The sequence below is a fragment of the Taudactylus pleione genome, unplaced genomic scaffold, assembly GCF_031769625.1.
Source record: "Taudactylus pleione unplaced genomic scaffold, aTauple2 ptg000041l, whole genome shotgun sequence".
NCBI lineage: Eukaryota > Metazoa > Chordata > Amphibia > Anura > Myobatrachidae > Taudactylus > Taudactylus pleione.
The window spans coordinates 80151813-80177112 of NW_028284443.1; the positions used below are offsets into that span (position 1 = coordinate 80151813).

The 25300-nt window shown below is 45.8% G+C and overlaps 1 protein-coding gene across 1 annotated transcript in view; it reads left to right on the top strand.

The window, feature by feature from the left end:
* Nucleotides 1-11351, top strand: part of EMP3 (epithelial membrane protein 3 (MAM blood group)) — a 30219-nt gene extending 18868 nt beyond the window's left edge. Inside the window, exons 2-5 of the mRNA XM_088459514.1 lie at nucleotides 2086-2185; nucleotides 3198-3300; nucleotides 4537-4677; nucleotides 9134-11351. Coding sequence (XP_088315640.1) covers nucleotides 2108-2185; nucleotides 3198-3300; nucleotides 4537-4677; nucleotides 9134-9303 — 492 coding nt within the window. The 5' untranslated portion in view covers nucleotides 2086-2107 and the 3' untranslated portion in view covers nucleotides 9304-11351. The remainder of the gene's footprint in view (nucleotides 1-2085; nucleotides 2186-3197; nucleotides 3301-4536; nucleotides 4678-9133) is intronic.
* Nucleotides 11352-25300: the final 13949 nt, after the last annotated feature.

Sequence of the window (25300 nt, forward strand, 5' to 3'; positions counted from 1 at the left end):
CTACAGGGTGGTTGAGAAACTGTCGGCAGAGCAATGCATACGCGTGAAGACGGAAAGACACCGGCATTTGCATTGGGTACAGTATTACATCTCGAGATCGCCAACATCGGCATGTGCCGACACTTTGCATCCAACTAAGAAATAGGCCCACTGTAAACTTACTAAGCAAATATATATCTGATAATTATATAGGACCACATAGAGATTCAAACAAAGCCCAACATTGTAATACCTATATTCAGGCTCTTGTGTTGAAAGCATACCTCTCAAAGTTCCAGTACTGCATGAAAGTACTGGTAAGCATATAAAGCTTTATGGGAAAGGCAACTTTTGTAGGTGATGTCAAAGGTTCTGGTTCTAAAAATGTATCAAGTGCTATTGTAGGATTTATGACAGCCTTGTCCCCAGGGGGTGTGCTGCCCTTATCTCCTTCTGGTCCCCATCAATAACCCTTACATTGCTATGTGCACCTTTGGTAACTGTTCACTGCTGCTCCTAGTGAATACAACATACTTCCCAACTTCCGCATTGATTGGCACAATGCACTCCTGACCGTGACGGCAGGACAGAACTCTCAATACGGCACTGATATTAAGGCAATTGGGGGGATGCAGTCGGATGCCGATGGTCTAAATGCCGACCGTCGGCATCCCGACTGTTTAATCCTGGTCATTAGACTTATGCCGGGAGCCCTACATCCGGCTTACCGATCGAAGGTAAGCCGGGCGCCGGGCGCAGACAGCCACTGGGGGTGGCGGGTTAGGTTAGGGGCTCCCGGGGTGGGGACTTAGGGTTAGGCACCCCCCGGGAGGTTAGGGGTACGCTAGGGGAAGGAGTAGTTAGGGTTAGGCACCCCCCCGGGGAGACTTTGGTTTAGGCGGTGGGGAAGGGGGGGTTTAGGCTGTGTCGGGCTGCCGCTGTCGGGATTAGAACCGCTGGCCATGCGGCCGGCGGTAAATCGTATGTATTCCCAATTGGGAGGTATACTAAAGGGGGAAGGGGGGGGTTTAGGCACTTAGAGGGGGGATTAGGGTTAGGCACCCCTAAGGGAGGTTTAGGGGGGAGTTAGATTAGTTTTACTTACCTGAAGGCCGATCGGGATTTCCTCCTGTGTCGGGCTGCCGCTGTCGGGATTAGAACCGCTGGCCATGCGGCCGGCGGTAAATCGTATGTATTCCCAATTGGGAGGTATGCTAAAGTGATTTGTCTCACAAAGAACATTTTTACATGCCCGCCATGCCCATAACCCTGCAAATAACTATACAAACATACAAACAGAGACCCAAATAGTGGAAAGTGATTACTGTATGTGCACAATGGTCAAATTGGTGCAAAAGTATGCACTGCAGGCCTTTTTTTATCGTAGCTTCATAAACAATCCTTACGCTAGGTACACATCAGAACGACGTACAAAAGACGCGATGGTCGTTCCAATTTCCCTTCATCCCAGAACACACCATATAGAGCGTACACACTCTGCAATCTTCCTAACGACGGCACAATATATCATGTCGGAGTAACAAATTACCAATTACAGTAACCAGCCACTGAACCTTTGCAACTTCTATTCCATCCATTTTCCTGCTTAGCATTACGTATTATTATTGTTTGTGTTTTTCATAATCTTCTGACCTCACATTTTCCCAATTTTGCATCTCTAACTGCTGGGAGGTATGACTCCTTGAAACTGCAATAAATAATATTTATACCATTTTGTAAGGGTTTTTATAGGAGCAAGAGAATGGTGAGAAGCATTGCAATAGAGCCAACTCTGAGCAGTTTAGCAATTTAAGGGGTCTATTTACTAAGCAGTGTTAGGAGACAGAGTGAAATGTGATAAGAAAGTGATAAAGTACCAGCCAATCAGCTCCCAACTGTCATTTTTCAAACACGGCCTGTGAGATGACAGTTGGGAGCTGATTGGCTGGCACCTTATCACTTTCTTATCACTTTTCACTCTATCTCCTAACACTGCTTAGTAAATAGACCCCTTAATGTCTAATCTCATATAAAATTACGCTTTACAATGTTAATAACTGATTTTCTCTTCATAACATGTGATAACAGTTTATTGTTTTTTTTTAGTTTATCCATTGGAGACCTGAAGATGAGTCTTCTCCTCTTTGGTGTAACCGCCCTACACATCATCATCTTGATTATCCTCTTCGTGGCCACCCTTGATAATGTAAGCACAATAATGACACTTTATGTAGATAGATCACATTCTGTATTCTCACTTCAATGTTTTATCAACTCCTGATATTGCCATAGATAAGTGAGGGTAACGACAGAGACCTACAGTACCTATGTAGTTAGAAGAACAAAGAAACAAAACCTTCTGCAAAATATTGTTTTGCACAGAGATTCCTACTTATCGGGTGCATTAGCTGACGATATTACATGGTAGTTGACCCTACCAACACAGTATAATTATCATAATTTAGGGATTTTATATTTTTGAGAGAAAATCAAGACATTCATATGACATGGAGTTTGCTAATATCTATACATTCCCTAATTACACAAAATGTACAACCATATTTGCCCAAACATTAGTAACATTAGTGTACAGTGCATTATTTAAACATGTATGCAAAGCCTCTGTACCAAACAGTTAATCCTTACTTGCATGAAATGGAACCATACAGTAGCCTGGGGTCAGGGTATCCCTTTACTGGGGAGCTGAGAGATGCATCCAACTGAACATACTGTATGCATGTAATTGCACTTTTTCATGCATGCATTTTATTACTGCTTAAGTTCAGGGCACAAATGCATCCAACTCTACATGAGCCCCATCATTCCAAAGACTAGCAGAAAGTGTTATGAGATGGTTAACAGAGAGGCCACTAAATTGCATGCAAGTGCAGTCATAACAGACCTCAATAGTATATTATAAAATATAGAGCTGAAGCAGGTCTGTTTTGGGCAAGGGTTGTGAGTGATGGATGTTGCATGGCACTCGGATTACACATGTCCTCAGCTAACTGCAATGTTATTATGGACTGGATGCACTTGTCATGAGACCATCCATGTCCTTTGCATGGTGGAAGTACTAGATCATGCCATATCTGGAAATTAATTGTACGTCATCTGTCAATATCTTCATTTATAGTTGTCTGTCCAATTTAATTGTGGAAGTTTATTGAATACGACAGTGGAAAGCAATCTGCAATGTAATTTTATTCTTCTTCCAGTCATGGTGGGTGCTTCCAGAAGATGGTACACTGAACCTATGGCATGACTGCATTTTCAACAACAGCTCGGAGAGCTGGGTTTGCTCCTCAGTGTCTACCAGTGGTAAGTTGTTACCACATAAGTTGCACAAACACAATGTAGCAATGTAAAGTTGCCATCTTTTAGTAAATAAAAACCCAACAAATCAGGCTGCAGCCATTAGGCGGCCATTGAATCGGGGTTGCTGTACCTAATAGGTGAGTCATGTTCCCCAGCTTAATGCCTAAGAAAGCCCCAATTCACTTTATGGCCACACTAGGTCTTCAACTAATGATCTCGGAAACCTATGGTTATGAGGTTCAGACTGTTAGCACAATTATCTGGATATATATATACACACAGAAAATGTATATTATTTAACTTGAGCAGATGAGCTTATGCCTTCAAGAATCAATTAAAAGTCAGCTCCTTTTTTCTTTTGGCAAAAGAAAATCCTTATTTTAAAATACATATGTAAGAGCTTTGCCTTTTGTAAAATTAGCAATGACGTAGCCACAAGGAAAAAATGTCAAACCCACTGCTAAACCAGCTAAAACAAAGGACTTCCACTAAAATAATGTCCAAAATCCAAATTCTCTCCTCCACTTAAAAACAATGCGTTGTACAGAGCTCAACCTGCTTCCTCAGGCAAGTGTCACCTATAGGTTAATTTCATCTTGCATCTGTCTTTTTAATACTGGGCAAGGGAAGAGAAGGACACATTTTTACACATTTTTAATTTGATTGAGTCATAGCGTTATATATTATAATTCTTTCTTGTTTTTGCCCCCCTCAGATCTGGAATACTGACTACTACAGATGAGCAGTTCAGTTTTGGCTTGGATCTTTTCTCCAAGTTTGGATCTCAGAACAAGGCAAAATTTCATATTTCATAAACATGTCAGGACAGAGATCTGAACTTGGCGGGAAGGTCCCAGCCAAAACCGATCCACTGTTTTCTACTGTCTACAGCAAGAATACCACGGAATCATGTTTTTTTCTAGCTGCAATTCATGAGACTTCACCACGCTAGTCAAAAACAGTTTATCTGCTGGTCTATTGGTGCTGGTTACTCCTTGTGATTATATTAACAGTTATAGAGAAAAGTCTAGTAAAGTCCACATGCTGTAGGTATAATTTTCTCTTGTTATTGGGATCTGGGTCTCCCAAAAAATGACTTCAAATACCAGGATTTTAATACATTCATTTGCATTTCTTAAAAATGGCTTCGGAAACATCATCTCATGGTATAGCTAGACAATGCGTTGAAGGATCGGTCACTGCAGTGAGTGAATGTAGTTCCTGTCTTGTCTTCCTCAGAATGGTTCCATGCTGTGCAGGCTCTCATGGTGCTCGCAGTGCTGTTCTCCAGCTTGTCCTTCATGCTGTTCATGTGCCAGCTCTACACCATGGATAGAGGAGGTCTCTTTTATGCAACTGGTATCTTTCAGATTCTCGCAAGTAAGTAATTGCAGCTGCTGAGCTGGCCAAATGTTACCTCTCTGCCAATGGCAAACCTTCAGTTGTGTCGTTTGTCCTGTTTATCAATGCATTTATATATTAATATAAATTTTATGCTACGAGTTAGGGCTACTCATATTAACTAATAAAACACTGTATCCCATGGCAGTAATTACTATCAGTTTGAAGAAGTATTGTATTGATGAAAAGTAAATGAAGAGAAAAGGTGTTTGCTGAAACAAAGAACATGGGAGAGTAATAACATATCATATCCAGGGCCATTGAGAAGTCTGGTGCACCTGGGTGCAAGGGGGGCATGGCCACTGGGGGGGTGTGGATATACCCTCTCTGTGGGAGGGCATGATCTTAACAGGGCCATAACTAGGGATGTGTGTCAGCTGCCGACACACAGAGCGCAAGGCTCTGTGGGTGGTATAGTTGCTGCCCCACGGCCCTTTATTCTGGCTAGCAGGGTGCTTGGAAGGGCACCCTGAACCCAGTATCGCTGTGGCAGTGCCACTAGTAGCATCCTTTGGACGCTACAAGCAGGCACCATGCCATGTGTACAGCTGCTCATCTTGAAGACGCTCTGGGCACTGCTGGGCCCCACCTCCTATGCGCGACATCATGACATCATGAGCTAAGTGGGCGGGGCCGGCACAGCGCGCTGATAAGCCCTGTAACGCCTCTGGATCTTAGCATTGCAGGGGGCCTGGGAAATCTGAGTAGATACAGATATTGTCATTCCTGATGATATCATACACGAGAAAATAATAATAATATATTTCATACATAGGAAAGTAATGACACATTATTTCACACATACTCTGGAGTGACAGTTTTTATTAACTGGAAGATGTCATGCTGCTCTCCAAAGAGAAGATTAGTGTAAAGTAAAATGTATGATAATATTTTTATAATGAGTATGATATCTGCACAATAAGGGCGATATAAAAAAGTTTTAGGTCATGCAATGCAGCTAAAGCCTCATACATAGTGCAGTGCATTAATTAGTTGCATTTTAGCCTGTGTGCAGTTTTCATGTGGGCCCAAAGTTGGACTGGCCCATAGGGGAACGGGGGAAATCCCCGGTGGGCCCCACTGCCTGAGGGCCCACCCTCTCTATTAGGGGTCTGTTCCAGACTGTGCATATGTAACATTATACTGCTCAGGATTATGGTGTATTCACTACAATGCATTGGAGTTATCAATCTGGTACATTATCATGCATGCACTATCATTATTTACTATAGATATTTAGAAAGGGACCCAGACCATGCACTCTCTACTGGTTGGCCAAGCCTCTGTGGAGGCTGACCACACTCCCTTTGAAGGCTGACCACACCCCGTAAGCATGGGCCCTACCACTGCATTCCCCCGGTGGGCCCTCCTTGCCCCAGTCCGACACTGTGTGGGCCCCTTACTTTCTCATTGGCGCATGTGCCGAGTGGACTATGGGAAAGGGCATGAGAAAATCTCTGGGAAAATGGTGCCAATTTCCCAGTGATCTCGCTACTGCACATGTACAGATCTCACAGACACTATGGGCCTGATTCAGAATTGGGAATAGAGAGAGATGTAGCACTTAATTGTGTACTTGGACAAACCATGTTGCAATGCAAGGGGTGTAAATACATATTTTTTTTTTTGCATGTAGGGTAAATACTGGCTGCTTTTACATGTAGCCCGCAAATACTGCACAGCTTTATTATTACTCTACAATTTAGATGTCAATTTGGACACCTCCCTCCCAAATCTAAATCTCTCTGCACATTTTAAATCTGCCCCACCTGCAGTGCAGCATGGTTTCTCCAAGATGATCAGTTGAGAGAGATATCTCTCTCTATTCCCAACTCTGAATCAGGCCCTATATTCCCAGTGATTTCTGCAGCACCCAGTGGAGAGGTAATTATAGTGTATGGGTGTACAGTACACCCAGGGCCGGATTACTAATGGGCCGGGTGGAGCTCCAGCTCCAGGCCAACCATTCAAATAGGCCCAACGCAGTGCAGACAGGAAAAAAAAATCCCTGTGAACACTGTCTGCACTACTTTGAATCCGACATTGCAGTGATGGAGGATTCGAAGTCTGGTCCATTCACCCCCCTCCGCGCATCGGCAGTCCGAAGCTCCGTCACTGACTGTCCAATTTCTCTCCCTGGCCCTGCAGTCTGAGGCTCCGCCCCCATGCCGCCCGAAGCTCCGCCCCCATGCCGCCCGAAGCTCCGCCCCCCCGGTCGTACTAGCTTCCCTGACCATGTGAAATTGGCTCCGGTTCCCTGGGTCATCTGAAGCTCAGCCGTTTCACCCAAGGGGCCACTACTCCCCTCCTCCCTGCGCAATGAAATTAAACTATAAGGTTAGCCTTTTGAGCAGAGTGCAGAGGCTGAGCTGCTGTGAGAAGAAGCCAGCATGCATAACCAGCGTTCCTTCCCACAGGTCAGTGTAATGTCTGGCATCTATTAAGTGTGTGTATGTGTGTGTATGTATATATGTGTATATATACACAAATGTGTGTGTGTATGTATATATATATATATAAAATGTGTGTGTGTTTATATATATATGTATATGTTTTTGTATATGTGTGCACATGTATGTAAATATATATATGTATATGTTTTTGTATATGTGTGGGTATATATAAATAAATATATATATATATATATATATATAGATCAGTTGTTGAACCTGGCACTCCCATACTCGCAGTGGTGTATCTATAATGAGTGCAGTGTGTGCGGTGTGGGGCCCCCAGGTCCAGGGGGGCCCCGCACCGCACACACTGCACCCATATTTTTTTTAAACTTACCTGTCCGAGGTCCCGCGTCGGGGGTCACTGCTGCTCAGAACACCGGAAAAATGGCTGCCCCGCCCATTTTCCGGCGTTCTGCGCATTTGTAGTAGACTCCGGGCACACTCTAGTGCCCGGAGTCGACTAATGCTCCAGTGGCTAGCCAGCCGCGTCAGTCGGCGGCCAGCCACCAGGGAGAGAGGAGGGGGCCCCGCACGAGGAGTGCACACGGGCCCCCTCCTCTCTTAAAACGCCCCTGCATGCTCGTAAATAGAATTTGCGCCAGTGTCCTCCTTAATTGCCAACTTCTGCAATAGGTTGGCATCCACACAATTATGCCAATAAATGCGACCCTGATGGCGATTATGGACCACACAGGACATCCAATTGCTTTCAAAATACAATAACTCTTTACTTAAGCTGGGTACACACTGATAGATATATCCCCCATTTCACTGAACAGGCGATATATCCATAGTGCATCACCGTGTGTGTACAGCGGATATGTCTGTGAACTACATGGTTCACAGACATATCCGATCTGCTGTGCAGCTGTCAAGGCCGGGTCATCGGGCAGATGATTGGCAAGTGTGTATACACTTAAAAATCAGCAGGTCGCGGGTCAGTCCAACATCGACCTAGTGTGTACCTGGCTTTAGGTTCTTTCATGATTAAAGAACCTAAGTAAAGAATTCTGAAACATTGGAAGCATCTTGGGGGTCTTGTGTGATCCACAATTGCAGTCAGAGTGTCGCCTTCACTGGTATTGGATGTGGTCATTATACCGACAGTCGGGATTCCGGTGCTTACAATGCCAGCGCTGGAATCCTGATACCTGTCAGAATGCTGGTCCCGGCATCCTGACCGCCGGCATTCTGACTAAGTACCGGGCTTAGGGTTAAGCATTAGGGGGAGGGTTGGACACTAAGTAGAGAGGGTTAGGTTTACGGGTGCAGAGAGGAGAGGTTAGGATTAGGCACTATAGGATTAGGCACTAGGGGGGAGGGTCAGGATACTGACCAGCAAGTGTTGTTATCCTAACCCTGGCGGGATGCCGGCGCTGGAAACCCATACCCAACCCATTGATATATATATTAGTGTTTATATACAGTGTGTGTGTATATATATATATATATATATATATATGTCTCTGTGTGTATGCATATAGGGAGCTGCTGCATCTATGAGGGGTGATTATGATCAATCATAACCTCCAGAGGTGCCGCAGGCCGCGGATGGCAGCTGTGTTTGCACTTTCACAAAAGAAACAAAACTTTTTTGTTATAGCTCCACTATAAATTTGTTAAAGGTAGGCGCAAGTTTTGCCCCCATGGACATAGCCATGCCCCCTGTGTAGACCACATCACTGGTCACACTGCCACAGAAGTTATCACACTCCCCTGCAGCGCCACACAATAGGCCATTCATAAATTTCAGCTCCAGGCCCATGTGGACCTTAATCTGGCACTGAGTACACCCATGGTCAGACTTCACTGTGTGTATAAGCATTGGTATATGTTAAACAAAATTGGCTTAAGCTCTCATTACATCACAAAATATAGTGGACAGTGCTTCCATTTAATACTGCAAAAAGAAAAAAAATTGGACTTAGGTGGTTTATAAATTGACGCTGAATAACTGTATGCTTTTGCTATTTGTGCAGGTCTCGCAGTCTTCTCTGGGGCAGTGATCTATGCAATACATGTGAAGGAGTTTAACAAAGACAAGGGAGAAGGAGGATATTTTGGCCACTGTTTTATTCTGGCTTGGATAGCTTTTCCTCTCAGTATGCTGAGCGGAATCATGTACATTCACCTAAGAAAACGTGAATAACACAGAGAACAATGTCCTCTTTCCACGCATCAGGAGATCTGAAGAAGACACTGTGGTCAGACTCTCTGGGATTGATAACTGCTTGTTGGGTTTGAACACCCTGCCTGAAATCATGTGACCAATTGCATTGCAAATATCACAACCATCTTCATCATCATTATCCACTCTATGGATCTCCAAGCTCCCGGAAATAATTGGCGCATATTACGACATATGATTCGGCTCAGAAAGGATTTTATGTACATAGCACATAAATGCCAACTTTCTAACAAGGCAGCCATCACTTTGTCAATAATTGCTATGCAAATTCTTTCTTTTACCTCATGAAGCTTATTTCATGTGGAGAACGTGCTTTGCTGGCATTTTTGAATATAAGCATGTCTTTAGGAAAGGAGTCCTGTTGGCAAAAAATCATGAAGCTGATTAAAAAAAATTCACACACCACAGCAGTGCCCCCTAGAAGGTACAGAAAGTGAGGAGGGTCAAAAATAATTGCTTTGCACATGATCTTGTAAATATTATTAACAATATTGTAGACATTTCTATACAAGTGAATGCAAAAGTGTTATTTCATAAAGAAGAAAATTGTATTTAGCTAAGTTTACCTTCTATTGTGGAAACAATAAAAATTTTCTTCTCCACCTTGCTATTGCCATAGAAATAATAGGAGACAAAAAATTGACCATACAAATGTTTACGTTTTGTGTATATAGCATCCATTTTAACTCCAATTCCAAAAAGTTGCTGTGCTCGCTGCGGAGATAAAAAGATTTTATTCTCTACAATATTATTGTGAATGTAAAAGAATCCGCAATAAAAAAGCACAATAGTTATAAAAAAACATTGTAGTATTAAAGAGAAACAGTATTACTCTAATTTTTAATGTCATACAGTCAACATTGTTTTTTCATACAGTCAACATTCTTTTTTACGCCTTAGCATATTGCTCATTGGTGTAATAAATACAAACACTACTTGTTTTGGCTTTTTTAGTCTGCTACTTAGATTAACAAAGTTACTTACACTATCCTGCCATCTAGGGGCTTTTTCATTGGATATATCCTCAAATATGATCCATTTCATACAAATAATAATAGTATTAGTAACATGGTACCGTCATGTAGCCATAAAAAATGGCTGAAAGTATAACAAATAGGTTTTTTTGTATTCTTATAAACAACAACCCTGATAGGGTTTGTGGATTTTTTTTTTGTCCTTTGTGTTCAGTTTGTCGGGTCAGCCCATAGTTGCCGAATTTCTGGCTGCACCGTCCAGGAGGGGGCAGCTACTGTAGGTTGGTAGAGCGGGGAGCATAGTGCGACGTAGGGGGCTGTACGGGGGAATGGGCTTAGCACGGCATAGGAGGCAGTGGGGGTGCAATCACATCATCTGTGGCTTGGACTGCCCATTTCACACGGTAAGTAGGCAGCTGGGCGCGGGTGGCGGCCAGCTCCGGAAGACTTGCCTACTTTTCCGGGCGTCCGGGAGTGGCGCCTGATTTTCGGTATCCTCGTGGCCATAGCGTCAGAGTAGGCAAGTAAGGATCAGCAAATTAAATTGTTTATGTACAAATACAGTATACTTGATGCAGTATTGTATTATACCTAATTCAGATGCAAAAGTGCTGATTACATTTGTTACTACACTATGTAGGTTTGTAATGTGTATTTCATATATAGAACTTTAAAAAAGTAAACTAAGGACTAGTGATATTATTATTCAATATATTTTTTCACAAAACAAAGTAATGTTTTATTTTCTACATATTTGTACATGAATATGTCGTTTCCCAAAGAATGTTGTGTGTTAGTGAGAACCTAAACCCACTCCAAAGAGGACAAGTACAAACAACAGCCTATTATTCTACTATCAAGTGGGTGCAAAGTTATTGTTGCTTTCACTTTTGTTGCAAAATTCAAAACCTCTGCAAAAAATCTAATGGCTAAATGAATGAAAGCTTTATTATACCAAGTTGGAGTTAAGACCATATTTGAATGTAACTGTGTGTTGCACAATAAATTGGCTCGCTTATAAAGCTGTGAAAATGATTTGAAAACTGTTACTTCCTGTTCTAAAATATTGCCTGCAAGGTACATGGCACTGTAACAAAGTCACTGTAATGAAGCAGAAGCTTAGATGAAAGCATGCTGATAATCAGGCACACTGGCAAGCGTATTGCTATGATAATCAGCTAGCTGTTGCAAGAGTCAGGGGTACCGTGGGGAGGAGGGGGCAGTGGGTACTAAGTACCCAGGCTTGTTGGAGGGCCCCAGATCAGCAGCTAATGGGGACAATGTTCTCCTTTGCAGTGCTGCTAGGGGTACAAATGTCCCCCTGTGTAGCTGACACCAGCCTGTATTATGCCATGGACCCCTCAGTACCTGGGCCTGTGGTGGCTCTCGGAGCCCCTGGCTAGAGTAGAGTCTATATTTCTATGAACACCTAACACATATTGATCGCATTTGTTATTGCTAACTTCTACCTTGTTATCACATTTTATTAATTTCATCTCCTACTGTATGTCATTATTCTGTATTGCTAACTGTACACATGGCCTCCAGTAACTGGGGGTTAGTGAGTGGTGTACCCACACTAGGCACACAGTCCCTAGGGGGTGACACTGATGCATACTTGCCTGCCCTCCCGATTAGGCCGGAAGCCTCCCGAAAACCGGGTGCCGCTCCCGGCCCACCGGAAAGGCAGGCAAGCTTCCCAGCGGCTGCCAACCCCTCTGCTCCCTCCCCCCTGTTTTAAGAGAAACCCTTGCAGAGTGGGAGGCCGATGACTCGATTCAAGCTGAATCGCGTCATTTTGGCCCCGTCCCCTGCTTCACAATGCCGGTAATATCAGCATTGTGTAGCGGGGGCGGGGCCAAAATGATGCAATCATGTGGCCACTCCCCCACTCTACCTACAAACCTGTCCGGCCACGCCCCCACTCCACCTACAAACCTGTCCGGCCACCCTTCCCCCTGCAATGCTGATCTGGCTGCTCCCTCCCTGAAGGGGCAGCCAGAATATCAGCAACCCTGCACTGATGGTATACGGTGGCACCTGTATTTGGCTTTCAGGGTGGCTTGAATGGTACCCCGCAGTCTATAGAGCCACAGCAGAGCCGCCCGGTGCGTCCTTAGGACTCTGTGCACTCAGATTGATCTGGTCCCATCTCCTGCGCCCTCATCGTGATGTCACATGTATTAGGGAGATTGGTCCAGCACAGGGAGGATTTTTGCCCTGCTACTGCCACACCACCAGCTATGCCGCATTTTTGAATATTTACAATATAAATACTTTCACGCTTATAAGTTACTTAAGGTAGAGTTAAAGTGATTATTTAAATATCTGACTGTCAATTTTTATACATGTTCTTATAACACAATGTCAATATAATCTTTTGAAGCAAAGGTGAAATATGTAAGGTCACAGTCTACCAAATCTGTTGATGCCTCCTTGTAAGAGAACCCATGGTTCATTGCTACTTGCTCTCAGGTTCTAGCTGACTATACTAAAGATTGAACTGTGCCTTAGTACTGTACAATAAATGTATTATTCGCCAATAATTATCTGACTGTGTATAGTTGGTGTGTCACTTGTGCAATAGAGGCTAATCTTTTTCTGCCAGTGGCTGATATGTAGGTGTGAAGTTCTTTCACAGACAAATTCAGCCAATATATTTGACTGACAATTTCATTCAGACCCACTCGCGAGCGGCTGTCCGCTCGCAAGTGGGTCGATGGTCTGCACTGCGCACGCGCACGACGGAGGGGGCTTCGTTGTGCGCATGCGCGAGACGCGACGAGCGAAGGACTTTCCTTCGCTCTGAGTGTCTCATCAAAGGGGGCGTGCTGTCTATGTTGACTGACAGCACGCCCCCTTTGGTGGGCGTGCCGGGGGCGTGCCTGCCAGACGGAGGCGTTCCCAAGGGAACGCCTATGTCTGAAGCCGGCCCCACTGACATCACTAGTGATGTCAGTGGGAGTGATTTTGGCTCTGATAGAGCCAAAATCACTCCTGGCCTTGCGGTTGAAAAACTCAACCGCAGGCTTTTGCTCGCAGTTTCGATGGTCGCGATGGTCAAGACCATCGCGACCATCATCCTGCACGCTCGTATATGCTGTAGGTGGTGACCCACAGCTCTACGAGCGTCCAGGAAGACGCTCCATATTAATGGAGGTGGGCCCTCATTCAGAGCGAGCTCTCTGGTCAGAGCGTCCGGCTCTGAATCAGGGCCCATATGCAGGCATCTGCCATCATTGCTGATACATTAATAAGATGTTTCAACACACAAGCACTATCTACAATAAAATGGACCTGTTAATGAAACACAACCCCCTACGATATCATCCTTGTTGCACTACTGTGGATGGAATCGGTATGTAATGCCGGCTGTCGGGGTGCCTCCTGTCAAAATACCAACAGCGGAATCCTGATGGTTGGTATCCTGACAGGAGACGGGTAAGTATACTTACCCTCCCCCTTCTCCCCCTTCTCTATCCCTCCATTCTTGTTGCCTAACCCTCCCCGTTACTACCTAAACCTGTCTCCCCCATTCATGCCTAAACCTAAACCTCACCCCTTAATGCCTAACTCTAACCCCCCAGTGGTGCCTAACCCTAACCCCCCCTAGTGGTGCCTAACCCTAACCCCCCCAATGGTGCCTAACCCTAGCTCCCCCTAGGGGTGCCTAACTGTAACCTCCCCCCAAAAAACCTAACGCTAACCTCGCTATGTTACCTAAACCTAACCCTCCCTACCCCAGGGCTAACAGCAAAGACGCCCGGACTTACCTGGTTCAGGTTGGCGTCTGTCTGTGTTCTGGTGTCGTGATTAAGATAGGTGTCAGTATTTCAGCGCCAATATTAAGTTCCGTGTCAGACTTCCAGCATTGGGATTCAGACCGGTGGCATGCTGTCCGCTTGTCTGATAACTACATCCCCTGTGGATACTATTACAGTGGTAGGTAGGGTTTATTTTTCTCGACATCTAAATTAGAACTAAGGGCCTGATTCAGAGCCGCTCGTAAGCAGCCGCTCGTTCGCTCCGAGCGATGTTTGCCCAACTGCGCATACGTACGGATCTTAATTAGGGGTGAGCGGGTTCGGATTTCTGAAATCCGAACCCCCCCGAGCCCCCCCGATCCGAGGCAGATCCGAGTCAGGCTCGAATTTTCCCGCCTGACTCGGATCTGAAATTGAGGCAAAACGTCATCATCCCGCCTTCCGGGTCTCGCGGGTTTTGGATCCTATATAAGGTACCCGAGTCGGCGCCATTTTCTCACTCGGCTGTGGACAGTGAAGAGGGAGGGTGGGAGATAGGGCTGGCTGGGCTGTGTAGTGTAGTGCAGAGTAGTGTTGTGCTGTGCTGTGCTGTGCTGCGCTGTGCTGCTGTTGTCCATAGGGGCTGTGTCCACTACAAAGTCCATAGGGGCTGGCTGTGTTGTGCTGTGCTGCTGTTGTTAATAGGGGCTGTGTCCACTACTTCAAAGTCCATAGGGGCTGGCTGGACTGTGTTGTGCAGTCAGTTCTCCATAGGGGCTGTGTCCACTCCAAAGTCCTGTGCAGTGTCCCAGTCCTAAAGGGGTGCTGTAGTGTTGTCCAGGGGGTGCTCTGTCCATCAGGGGTGCTCCCCCCAAGTGCTAAAAAAATAATATTTTTTCTGTGTTTGTGAATTGTGTGCGCAGTAGCCGCACGTGCATCAACAAAATAGTGCCAAGCGTGCGCCTGTGTCATAAGTAAAGGGCCGGCTGGCTTGACTGTTAAAGGGTGCTGTAACCCCCAAAGTACACTCCTGTCCAAACCAAAAAAATATATATTTTCTGTGTTTGTGAATTGTGTGCGCAGTAGCCGCACGTGCATCAACAAAGTAGTGCCAAGCGTGCGCCTGTGTCATAAGTAAAGGGCCGGCTGGCTTGACCGTTAAAGGGTGCTGTAACCCCCAAAGTACACTCCAGTCCAAACCAAAAAAAAAAATATTTTCTGTGTTTGTGAATTGTGTGCGCAGTAGCCACACGTGCATCAACAAAGTAGTGCCAAGCGTGCGCCTGTGTCATAAGTAAAGGGCCGGCTGGCTTGACCGTTAAAGGGTGCTGTAACCCCCAAAGTACACTCCAAACCAAATAACAAAATATTTTTTCTGTGTTTGTGAATTGTGTGCGCAGTAGCCGCACGTGCATCAACAAAGTAGTGCCAAGCGTGCGCCTGTGTCATAAGTAAAGGGCCGGATGGCTTGACCATTAAAGGGTGCTGTAACCCCCAAAGTACACTCCAAACCAAAAAAAAAAATATTTTCTGTGTTTGTAAATTGTGTGCGCAGTAGCCACACGTGCATCAACAAAGTAGTGCCAAGCGTGCGCCTGTGTCATAAGTAAAGGGCCAGCTGGCTTGACCGTTAAAGGGTGCTGTAACCCCCAAAGTACACTCCAGTCCAAACCAAAAAAAAAATATTTTCTGTGTTTGTGAATTGTGTGCGCAGTAGCCGCACGTGCATCAACAAAATAGTGCCAAGCGTGCGCCTGTGTCATAAGTAAAGGGCCGGCTGGCTTGACTGTTAAAGGGTGCTGTAACCCCCAAGGTACACTCCAGTCCAAACCAAGAAAATATATATTTTCTGTGTTTGTGAATTGTGTGCGCAGTAGCCGCACGTGCATCAACAAAGTAGTGCCAAGCGTGCGCCTGTGTCATAAGTAAAGGGCCGGCTGGCTTGACCGTTAAAGGGTGCTGTAACCCCCAAAGTACACTCCAGTCCAAACCAAAAAAAAAAATATTTTCTGTGTTTGTGAATTGTGTGCGCAGTAGCCACACGTGCATCAACAAAGTAGTGCCAAGCGTGCGCCTGTGTCATAAGTAAAGGGCCGGCTGGCTTGACCGTTAAAGGGTGCTGTAACCCCCAAAGTACACTCCAGTCCAAACCAAAAAAATGTATATTTTCTGTGTTTGTGAATTGTGTGCGCAGTAGCCGCACGTGCATCAACAAAGTAGTGCCAAGCGTGCGCCTGTGTCATAAGTAAAGGGCCGGCTGGCTTGACCGTTAAAGGGTGCTGTAACCCCCAAAGTACACTCCAAACCAAATAACAAAATATTTTTTCTTTGTTTGTGAATTGTGTGCGCAGTAGCCGCACGTGCATCAACAAAGTAGTGCCAAGCGTGCGCCTGTGTCATAAGTAAAGGGCCGGCTGGCTTGACAGTTAAAGGGTGCTGTAACCCCCAAAGTACACTCCAAACCAAAAAAATATATATTTTCTGTGTTTGTGAATTGTGTGCGCAGTAGCCGCACGTGCATCAACAAAGTAGTGCCAAGCGTGCGCCTGTGTCATAAGTAAAGGGCCGGCTGGCTTGACCGTTAAAGGGTGCTGTAACCCCCAAAGTACACTCCAGTCCAAACCAAAAAAAAAATATTTTCTGTGTCTGTGAATTGTGTGCGCAGTAGCCGCACGTGCATCAACAAAGTAGTGCCAAGCGTGCGCCTGTGTCATAAGTAAAGGGCCGGCTGGCTTGACCGTTAAAGGGTGCTGTAACCCCCAAAGTACACTCCAAACCAAATAACAAAATATTTTTTCTGTGTTTGTGAATTGTGTACGCAGTAGCCGCACGTGCATCAACAAAGTAGTGCCAAGCGTGCGCCTGTGTCATAAGTAAAGGGCCGGCTGGCTTGACCGTTAAAGGGTGCTGTAACCCCCAAAGTACACTCCAAACCAAATAATAAAATATTTTTTCTGTGTTTGTAAATTGTGTGCGCAGTAGCCGCACGTGCATTAACAAAGTAGTGCCAAGCGTGCGCCTGTGTCATAAGTAAAGGCCCGGCTGGCTTGACCATTAAAGGGTGCTGTAACCCCCAAAGTACACTCCAGTCCAAACCAAAAAAAAAAAAATTTCCTGTGTTTGTGAATTGTGTGCGCAGTAGCCGCACGTGCATCAACAAAGTAGTGCCAAGCGTGCGCCTGTGTCATAAGTAAAGGGCCGGCTGGCTTGACCGTTAATGGGTGCTGTAACCCCCAAAGTACACTCCAGTCCAAACCAAAAAAAAAAATATTTTCTGTGTTTGTGAATTGTGTGCGCTGTAGCCGCACGTGCATCAACAAAGTAGTGCCAAGCGTGCGCCTGTGTCATAAGTAAAGGGCCGGCTGGCTTGACTGTTAAAGGGTGCTGTAACCCCCAAAGTACACTCCAGTCCAAACCAAAAAAAAAAATATTTTCTGTGTTTGTGAATTGTGTGCGCAGTAGCCGCACGTGCATCAACAAAGTAGTGCCAAGCGTGCGCCTGTGTCATAAGTAAAGGGCCGGATGGCTTGACCATTAAAGGGTGCTGTAACCCCCAAAGTACACTACAAACCAAAAAAAAAAATATTTTCTGTGTTTGTAAATTGTGTGCGCAGTAGCCACACGTGCATCAACAAAGTAGTGCCAAGCGTGCGCCTGTGTCATAAGTAAAGGGCCAGCTGGCTTGACCGTTAAAGGGTGCTGTAACCCCCAAAGTACACTCCAGTCCAAACCAAAAAAAAAATATTTTCTGTGTTTGTGAATTGTGTGCGCAGTAGCCGCACGTGCATCAACAAAATAGTGCCAAGCGTGCGCCTGTGTCATAAGTAAAGGGCCGGCTGGCTTGACTGTTAAAGGGTGCTGTAACCCCCAAGGTACACTCCAGTCCAAACCAAGAAAATATATATTTTCTGTGTTTGTGAATTGTGTGCGCAGTAGCCGCACGTGCATCAACAAAGTAGTGCCAAGCGTGCGCCTGTGTCATAAGTAAAGGGCCGGCTGGCTTGACCGTTAAAGGGTGCTGTAACCCCCAAAGTACACTCCAGTCCAAACCAAAAAAAAAAATATTTTCTGTGTTTGTGAATTGTGTGCGCAGTAGCCACACGTGCATCAACAAAGTAGTGCCAAGCGTGCGCCTGTGTCATAAGTAAAGGGCCGGCTGGCTTGACCGTTAAAGGGTGCTGTAACCCCCAAAGTACACTCCAGTCCAAACCAAAAAAATGTATATTTTCTGTGTTTGTGAATTGTGTGCGCAGTAGCCGCACGTGCATCAACAAAGTAGTGCCAAGCGTGCGCCTGTGTCATAAGTAAAGGGCCGGCTGGCTTGACCGTTAAAGGGTGCTGTAACCCCCAAAGTACACTCCAAACCAAATAACAAAATATTTTTTCTTTGTTTGTGAATTGTGTGCGCAGTAGCCGCACGTGCATCAACAAAGTAGTGCCAAGCGTGCGCCTGTGTCATAAGTAAAGGGCCCGCTGGCTTGACCGTTAAAGGGTGCTGTAACCCCCAAAGTACACTCCAAACCAAAAAAATATATATTTTCTGTGTTTGTGAATTGTGTGCGCAGTAGCCGCACGTGCATCAACAAAGTAGTGCCAAGCGTGCGCCTGTGTCATAAGTAAAGGGCCGGCTGGCTTGACCGTTAAAGGGTGCTGTAACCCCCAAAGTACACTCCAGTCCAAACCAAAAAAAAAATATTTTCTGTGTCTGTGAATTGTGTGCGCAGTAGCCGCACGTGCATCAACAAAGTAGTGCCAAGCGTGCGCCTGTGTCATAAGTAAAGGGCCGGCTGGCTTGACCGTTAAAGGGTGCTGTAACCCCCAAAGTACACTCCAAACCAAATAACATAATATTTTTTCTGTGTTTGTGAATTGTGTACGCAGTAGCCGCACGTGCATCAACAAAGTAGTGCCAAGCGTGCGCCTGTGTCATAAGTAAAGGGCCGGCTGGCTTGACCGTTAAAGGGTGCTGTAACCCCCAAAGTACACTCCAAACCAAATAACAAAATATCTTTTCTGTTTGTAAATTGTGTGCGCAGTAGCCGCACGTGCATTAACAAAGTAGTGCCAAGCGTGCGCCTGTGTCATAAGTAAAGGGCCGGCTGGCTTGACCGTTAATGGGTGCTGTAACCCCCAAAGTACACTCCAGTCCAAACCAAAAAAAAAAATATTTTCTGTGTTTGTGAATTGTGTGCGCTGTAGCCGCACGTGCATCAACAAAGTAGTGCCAAGCGTGCGCCTGTGTCATAAGTAAAGGGCCGGCTGGCTTGACTGTTAAAGGGTGCTGTAACCCCCAAAGTACACTCCAAACCAAAAAAATATATTTTTTTTCTGTGTTTGTGAATTGTGTGCGCAGTAGCTGCACGTGCATCAACAAAGTAGTGCCAAGCGTGCGCCTGTGTCATAAGTAAAGGGCCGGCTGGCTTGACCATTAAAGGGTGCTGTAACCCCCAAAGTACACTCCAGTCCAAACCAAAAAAAATAATATTTTCTGTGTTTGTGAATTGTGTGCGCAGTAGCCGCACGTGCATCAACAAAGTAGTGCCAAGCGTGCGCCTGTGTCATAAGTAAAGGGCCGGCTGGCTTGACCGTTAAAGGGTGCTGTAACCCCCAAAGTACACTCCAGTCCAAACCAAAAAAAAAAATATTTTCTGTGTTTGTGAATTGTGTGCGCAGTAGCCGCACGTGCATCAACAAAGTAGTGCCAAGCGTGCGCCTGTGTCATAAGTAAAGGGCCGGCTGGCTTGACCATTAAAGGGTGCTGTAACCCCCAAAGTACACTCCAAACCGAAAAAAAAATATTTTCTGTGTTTGTGAATTGTGTGCGCAGTAGCCGCACGTGCATCAACAAAGTAGTGCCAAGCGTGCGCCTGTGTCATAAGTAAAGGGCCGGCTGGCTTGACCATTAAAGGGTGCTGTAACCCCCAAAGTACACTCCAAACCGAAAAAAAAATATTTTCTGTGTTTGTGAATTGTGTGCGCAGTAGCCGCACGTGCATCAAAAAAGGAGCAGCGCCAAGCGTGCGCCTGTGTCCCATAAGTAAAGAGCCGGCTGGCTCATTTCTTAAAGGGTGGTGTAACCCACAAAGTGCACTACTCTCCAGCAAAAATAAAAAAATATTTTCTGTGTTTAGCCGCACGTATATATCAAATCTATATAGCATAAATGGAGGACCAAACTTTCTCCGATAAAAATAAAATAGAGAAAGATCAAGAACCACTTCCTCCTAGTGCTGAAGCTGCTGACACTAGTCATGACATAGACGATATGCCATCAACGTCGTCTGCCAAGGCCGATGCCCAATGTCATAGTAGAGGGCACATACAATCCCAAATGACAAAGTTCAGGAAAATGACCTTGAAAAAAACATTTAAATCATCTGAAGAGAAACGTAAACTTGCCAATATGCCATTTACGACACGGAGTGGCAAGGAACGGCTAAGGTCGATCCCTAGTATGTTCATGACTAGTGGTTCAGCTTCACATGACGATGGAAGCCCTCCTCCCACTAAAAAAATCAAAAGAGTTAAGCTGGCAAAAGCACAGCGAAGAACTGTGCTTTCTAAGAAGATATCACAAATCCCCAAGGAGAGTCCAAGTGTGGTGGTGGTTGCGATGCCTGACCTTCCCAGCACTGGACGGGAAGAGGTGGCTCTTTCCACCATTTGCACGCCCCCTGCAAGTGCTGAAAGGAGCACCCACAGTCCACTTGCTGATATGCAAATTGAAGATGTCACTGTTGAAGTACAACAGGATGAGGATACTGGTGTAGCTGGCACTGAGGAGGAAGTTGGCGAGGAGGATTCTGATGGTGATGTGGTTTGTTTAAATCAGGCTCCGGGGGAGACAGTTGTTGTCCGTGGGATGAAAAAGCCCATCACGGTCATGCCTGGGGAGAAGACCAAACATTCCACCTCTTTGGTCTGGCAATATTTCTATCCAAATCCGGACAACAACTGTCTTGCCATATGTACCATATGTAAAGGTGGAATAAGTAGGGGTAGGGACGTTAACCACCTAGGAACATCCTCCCTTATACGGCACCTGCAGCGTGTTCATAATAATTTACTGTCAAGTTCAGAAACTTTGGCTAAGACCGTAAGCAGTCCAGGGACACCTAAATCCCGTTGTCCTGTTGTCTCCAAGCGCCTGCAAACCACACCGTCAACTCCCTCCTCGTCAATTTCCTCCTTAGTCAGGATCGGAAGTAGTCCTGCAGGCCATGTCACTGGCATGACTGCCTCTCCTATCCGGGATTCCTCCGAAGGATCCTGCATTGCTACGCCTCCTGCTGCCACTGCTGCTGTTGCTGCTGCTGGGAGTCGTTCATCATCCCAGAGAGGAAGTAGGAACACCACTACTTTTACTAAACAATTGACCCTCCAACAGTCCTTAGCGAGGAGGATGAAGTACGACAGCAGTCATCCTAAAGCAAAACGTATAACTGAGGCCTTGACTGCTATGTTGGTGTTAGACGTGCGTCCGGTATCCGCCATTAGTGCAGTGGGATTTAGACAATTGATGGAGGTAGTGTGTCCCCGGTTCCAAATCCCATCTAGATTCCACTTCACTAGGCAGGCGATACCGAGACTGTACAGAAACGTCAGAAAAAGTGTCCTCAGTGTCCTGAAAAATGCTGTTGTACCCAATGTCCACTTAACCACGGACATGTGGACAAGTGGAACAGGGCATACTAAGGACTATATGACTGTGACAGCCCACTGGGTAGATGTATCACCTTACGCAGCAACAGCAGCAGCGTCACCAGTAGCAGCATCTCAGAAACGCCAGCTCGTTCCAAGGCAGGCTATGCTGTGTATCACCGGTTTCAGTAAGAGGCACACCGCCGACAACCTCTTAGAGAAACTGAGGGAAATCATCGCCCAGTGGCTTACCCTACTTAGACTCTCCTGGGGATTTGTGATATCTGACAACGCCACCAATATTGTGCGGGCATTACATCTGGGCAAATTCCAGCATGTCCCATGTTTTGCTCACACAATAAACTTGGTGGTGCAGAATTTTCTGAAAAGCGACAGGGGCGTGCAGGAGACGCTTTGGGTGGCCCGAAAAATTTCTGGCCACTTTCGCCATTCAGCGACTGCGTGCCGAAGACTGGAGCGCCAGCAAACACTCTTGAACCTGCCCCGCCATCACCTGAAGCAAGAGGTTGTGACGCGGTGGAACTCAACCCTCTATATGCTTCAGAGGATGGAGGAGCAGCAAAAGGCCATACAAGCCTATACATCCACCTATGACATAGGCAAAGGAGGGGGTATGCACCTGACTCAAGCGCAGTGGAGAATGATTTCCGTGTTGTGCAAGGTTCTCCAGCCCTTCGAACTTGCCACACGTGAAGTCAGTTCAGACACTGCCAGCTTGAGTCAGGTCATTCCCCTCATCAGGCTTTTGCAGAAGCAGCTGGAGAAAGTGAAGGAGGAGCTAAGACGGAGCGATTCTGCTCGGCATGTAGGACTTGTGGATGAAGCCCTTCATTCGCTTTGCCAGGATTCCAGGGTGGTCAATCTGTTGAAATCAGACCACTACATTTTGGCCACCGTGCTCGATCCTAGGTTTAAAGCCTATGTGGTTTCTCTCTTTCCGGCCGACACAAGCCTGCAGAGGTGCAAAGACCTGCTGGTGAACACACTGTCAGCTGAAGCGGAACGTGACACGTCAACAGCTCCTTCTTCATTTTCTCCCGCAACTGGGGCTGCCAGGAAAAAACTTAGCTATCCTAAGCAACCCGCTGGCGGTGATGCAGGGCAGGCAGGACCAAGTTTGGACATCTGGTCCGGACTGAAGGACCTGGCAACAATTTCTGACATGTCTACTGTCACTGCATATGATACTGTCACCATTGACAGAATGGTGGAGGATTACATCGGTGACAGCATCCAAGTAGGCATGTCAGACAGTCCATACCTGTACTGGCAGGAAAAAGAGGCAATTTGGAGGCCCCTGTACAAACTGGCTCTATTTTACCTGAGTTGCCCCCCCTCCAGTGTGTACTCCGAAAGAGTGTTTAGTGCAGCCGGGAACCTTGTCAGCGAAAGGCGTAGGAGGTTGCTTCCACAGAATGTGGAGAAGATGATGTTCATCAAAATGAATTATCAGCTCTTCCAGGGAGACCAGCCTCCAGAACGTACAGAGGGACCTGTGGTGGTGGATTCCAGTGGGGACGAGTTAATACTCTGTGAGGATGAGGATGTACACAACACTGAAGAGGGTGAGGAATCGGTGGATGAGGAGGATGAGGATGATATCTTGCCTCCGTAGAGCCAGTTTGTGCAGGGACAGATTAATTGCCAGCTTGTTTTGTGGGGGCCCAAACGAACCAATCATTTCAGCCACAGTTGTGTGGCAGACGCTGGCGCTGAAATGATTGGTTTGTTAAAGTGTGCATGTCCTGTTTATACAACATAAGGGTGGGTGGGAGGGCCCAAGGACAATTCCATCTTGCACCTCTTTTTTTTCTTTGCATTATGAACAGTTTGGGGCCTAGTTTTTCAAACTGCCATCCTGTCTGCCACTGCAGTATCACGCCTAGATGGGTCACGTGTTTGTGCCGCCCACTCGTGTCGCTTAGCATAGTCATCCAGCTACCTCGGTGCAACCTTTTGGACATAAAAATACTATTGTGAGGTATGAGGTGTTCAGAATAGACTGGAAATGAGTGGAAATTAAGGTTATTGAGGTTAATAATAGCATAGGAGCAGAAAAACCTACAAATTCTGTGATTTTAGTGGTTTTTATGCTTTTTTTTAAAAAAATACAGATCCAAAACACAAAACCCAGAACCCAAAACACGGAAGGGTGGTTTTGGCAAAACCAATCCAGATCCAAAACACGAAGAAAGATCCAGATCCAAAACCAAAACACAAAACATGAAAAGTGGCCGGTGCACACCCCTAATGTTAATACGCATGCGCGAACCAGTCAGTGCGGCCGAAAATCGTTTGTTCGCTAAATAGCGAATGCCTGCTATTTTGAGTGACAGAATGAGACATATGTGGGTGGTAACAGGGGAAGGTGCTTGAAAACGGGGAGTGGAGATCCGAACGCAGGCGTGCTTAAAGGTCAAAACGGGCGTTTTAAGGGTGTGCATAATTAATACAGCAGCGTCATTGACCATGTCACTGGGTTATTTTATAGCCAGAACTGCTCGCAAGATTGTGGTAGCAAAAACCAACCACAAGAATAGCGAGCAGTTCATACTCTGGTCGATGTACTCGATTAATCTAATAAATAGCGGACATGACGTAGGATGCGAGCGGCCAGGGGGCGTATTTTTTAAAAAAACGACCGCAAGTTTTGTTCGCTCGTTCAGACATAGAGGCGTGAACAGACCGCAAAGAGCGAACGGTTCATTTGAATAGCCACCCCTATTTTCTGTACGAACGACCGCAAATAGTGTCCGGCTCTGAATCAGGCCCTAATTTTGCTTATGTTACAATAAATTTTTTAATGGTTGGCATCTTGCAGGGAGTAATTTGGGGACATGATGGTTGTGATAATACAGGAGTGCATATCAGTGTTGCAGGGAGGAGGATGATAGTAACTTACATATGTAAAATTTTAGCCCTTAGTGATACCCGTTGTTCATGCAACAAGGTTGCAACCATGACAAAAAAAAGCAAATTTCACGAAAATCTGAGACGGTCGGGTTGGAAGCTGTGATAATTTGGAATGAAATGACCCAAGTGTTGCATATCAAATTAATCAGTGCAGTCTCATGATGCATCCTAGTTGCATCACATTGTAATTAAAGGTGTGCATCCACTATACCAGAGTGGAACAACTGTACGATTACAACATTGTAATCGTTCAATCGTTCACCAACCTGTGCTGCGGATAAGGGGCCTGATTCAGAGCCGCTCGTTCGCTCCGAGTGATGTTTGCCCAACTGCGCATGCGTACGGTTCGTAATACGCATGCGCGAACCAGTCAGTGCGGCCGAAAATCGTTTGTTCGCTAAATATCGAATGCCTGCTGTTTTGAGTGACAGAATGAGGCGTATGTGGGTGGCAACAGGGGAAGGTGCTTGAAAACGGGGAGTAGAGATCCGAACGCAGGCGTGCTTAAAGGTCAAAACGGGCGTTTTAAGGGTGTGCATAATTTATACAGCAGCGTCATTGACCACGTCACTGGGTTATTTTATAGCCAGAACTGCTCGCAAGATTGTGGTAGCAAAAACCAACCACAAGAATAGCGAGCAGTTCATACGCTGGTCGATGTACTCG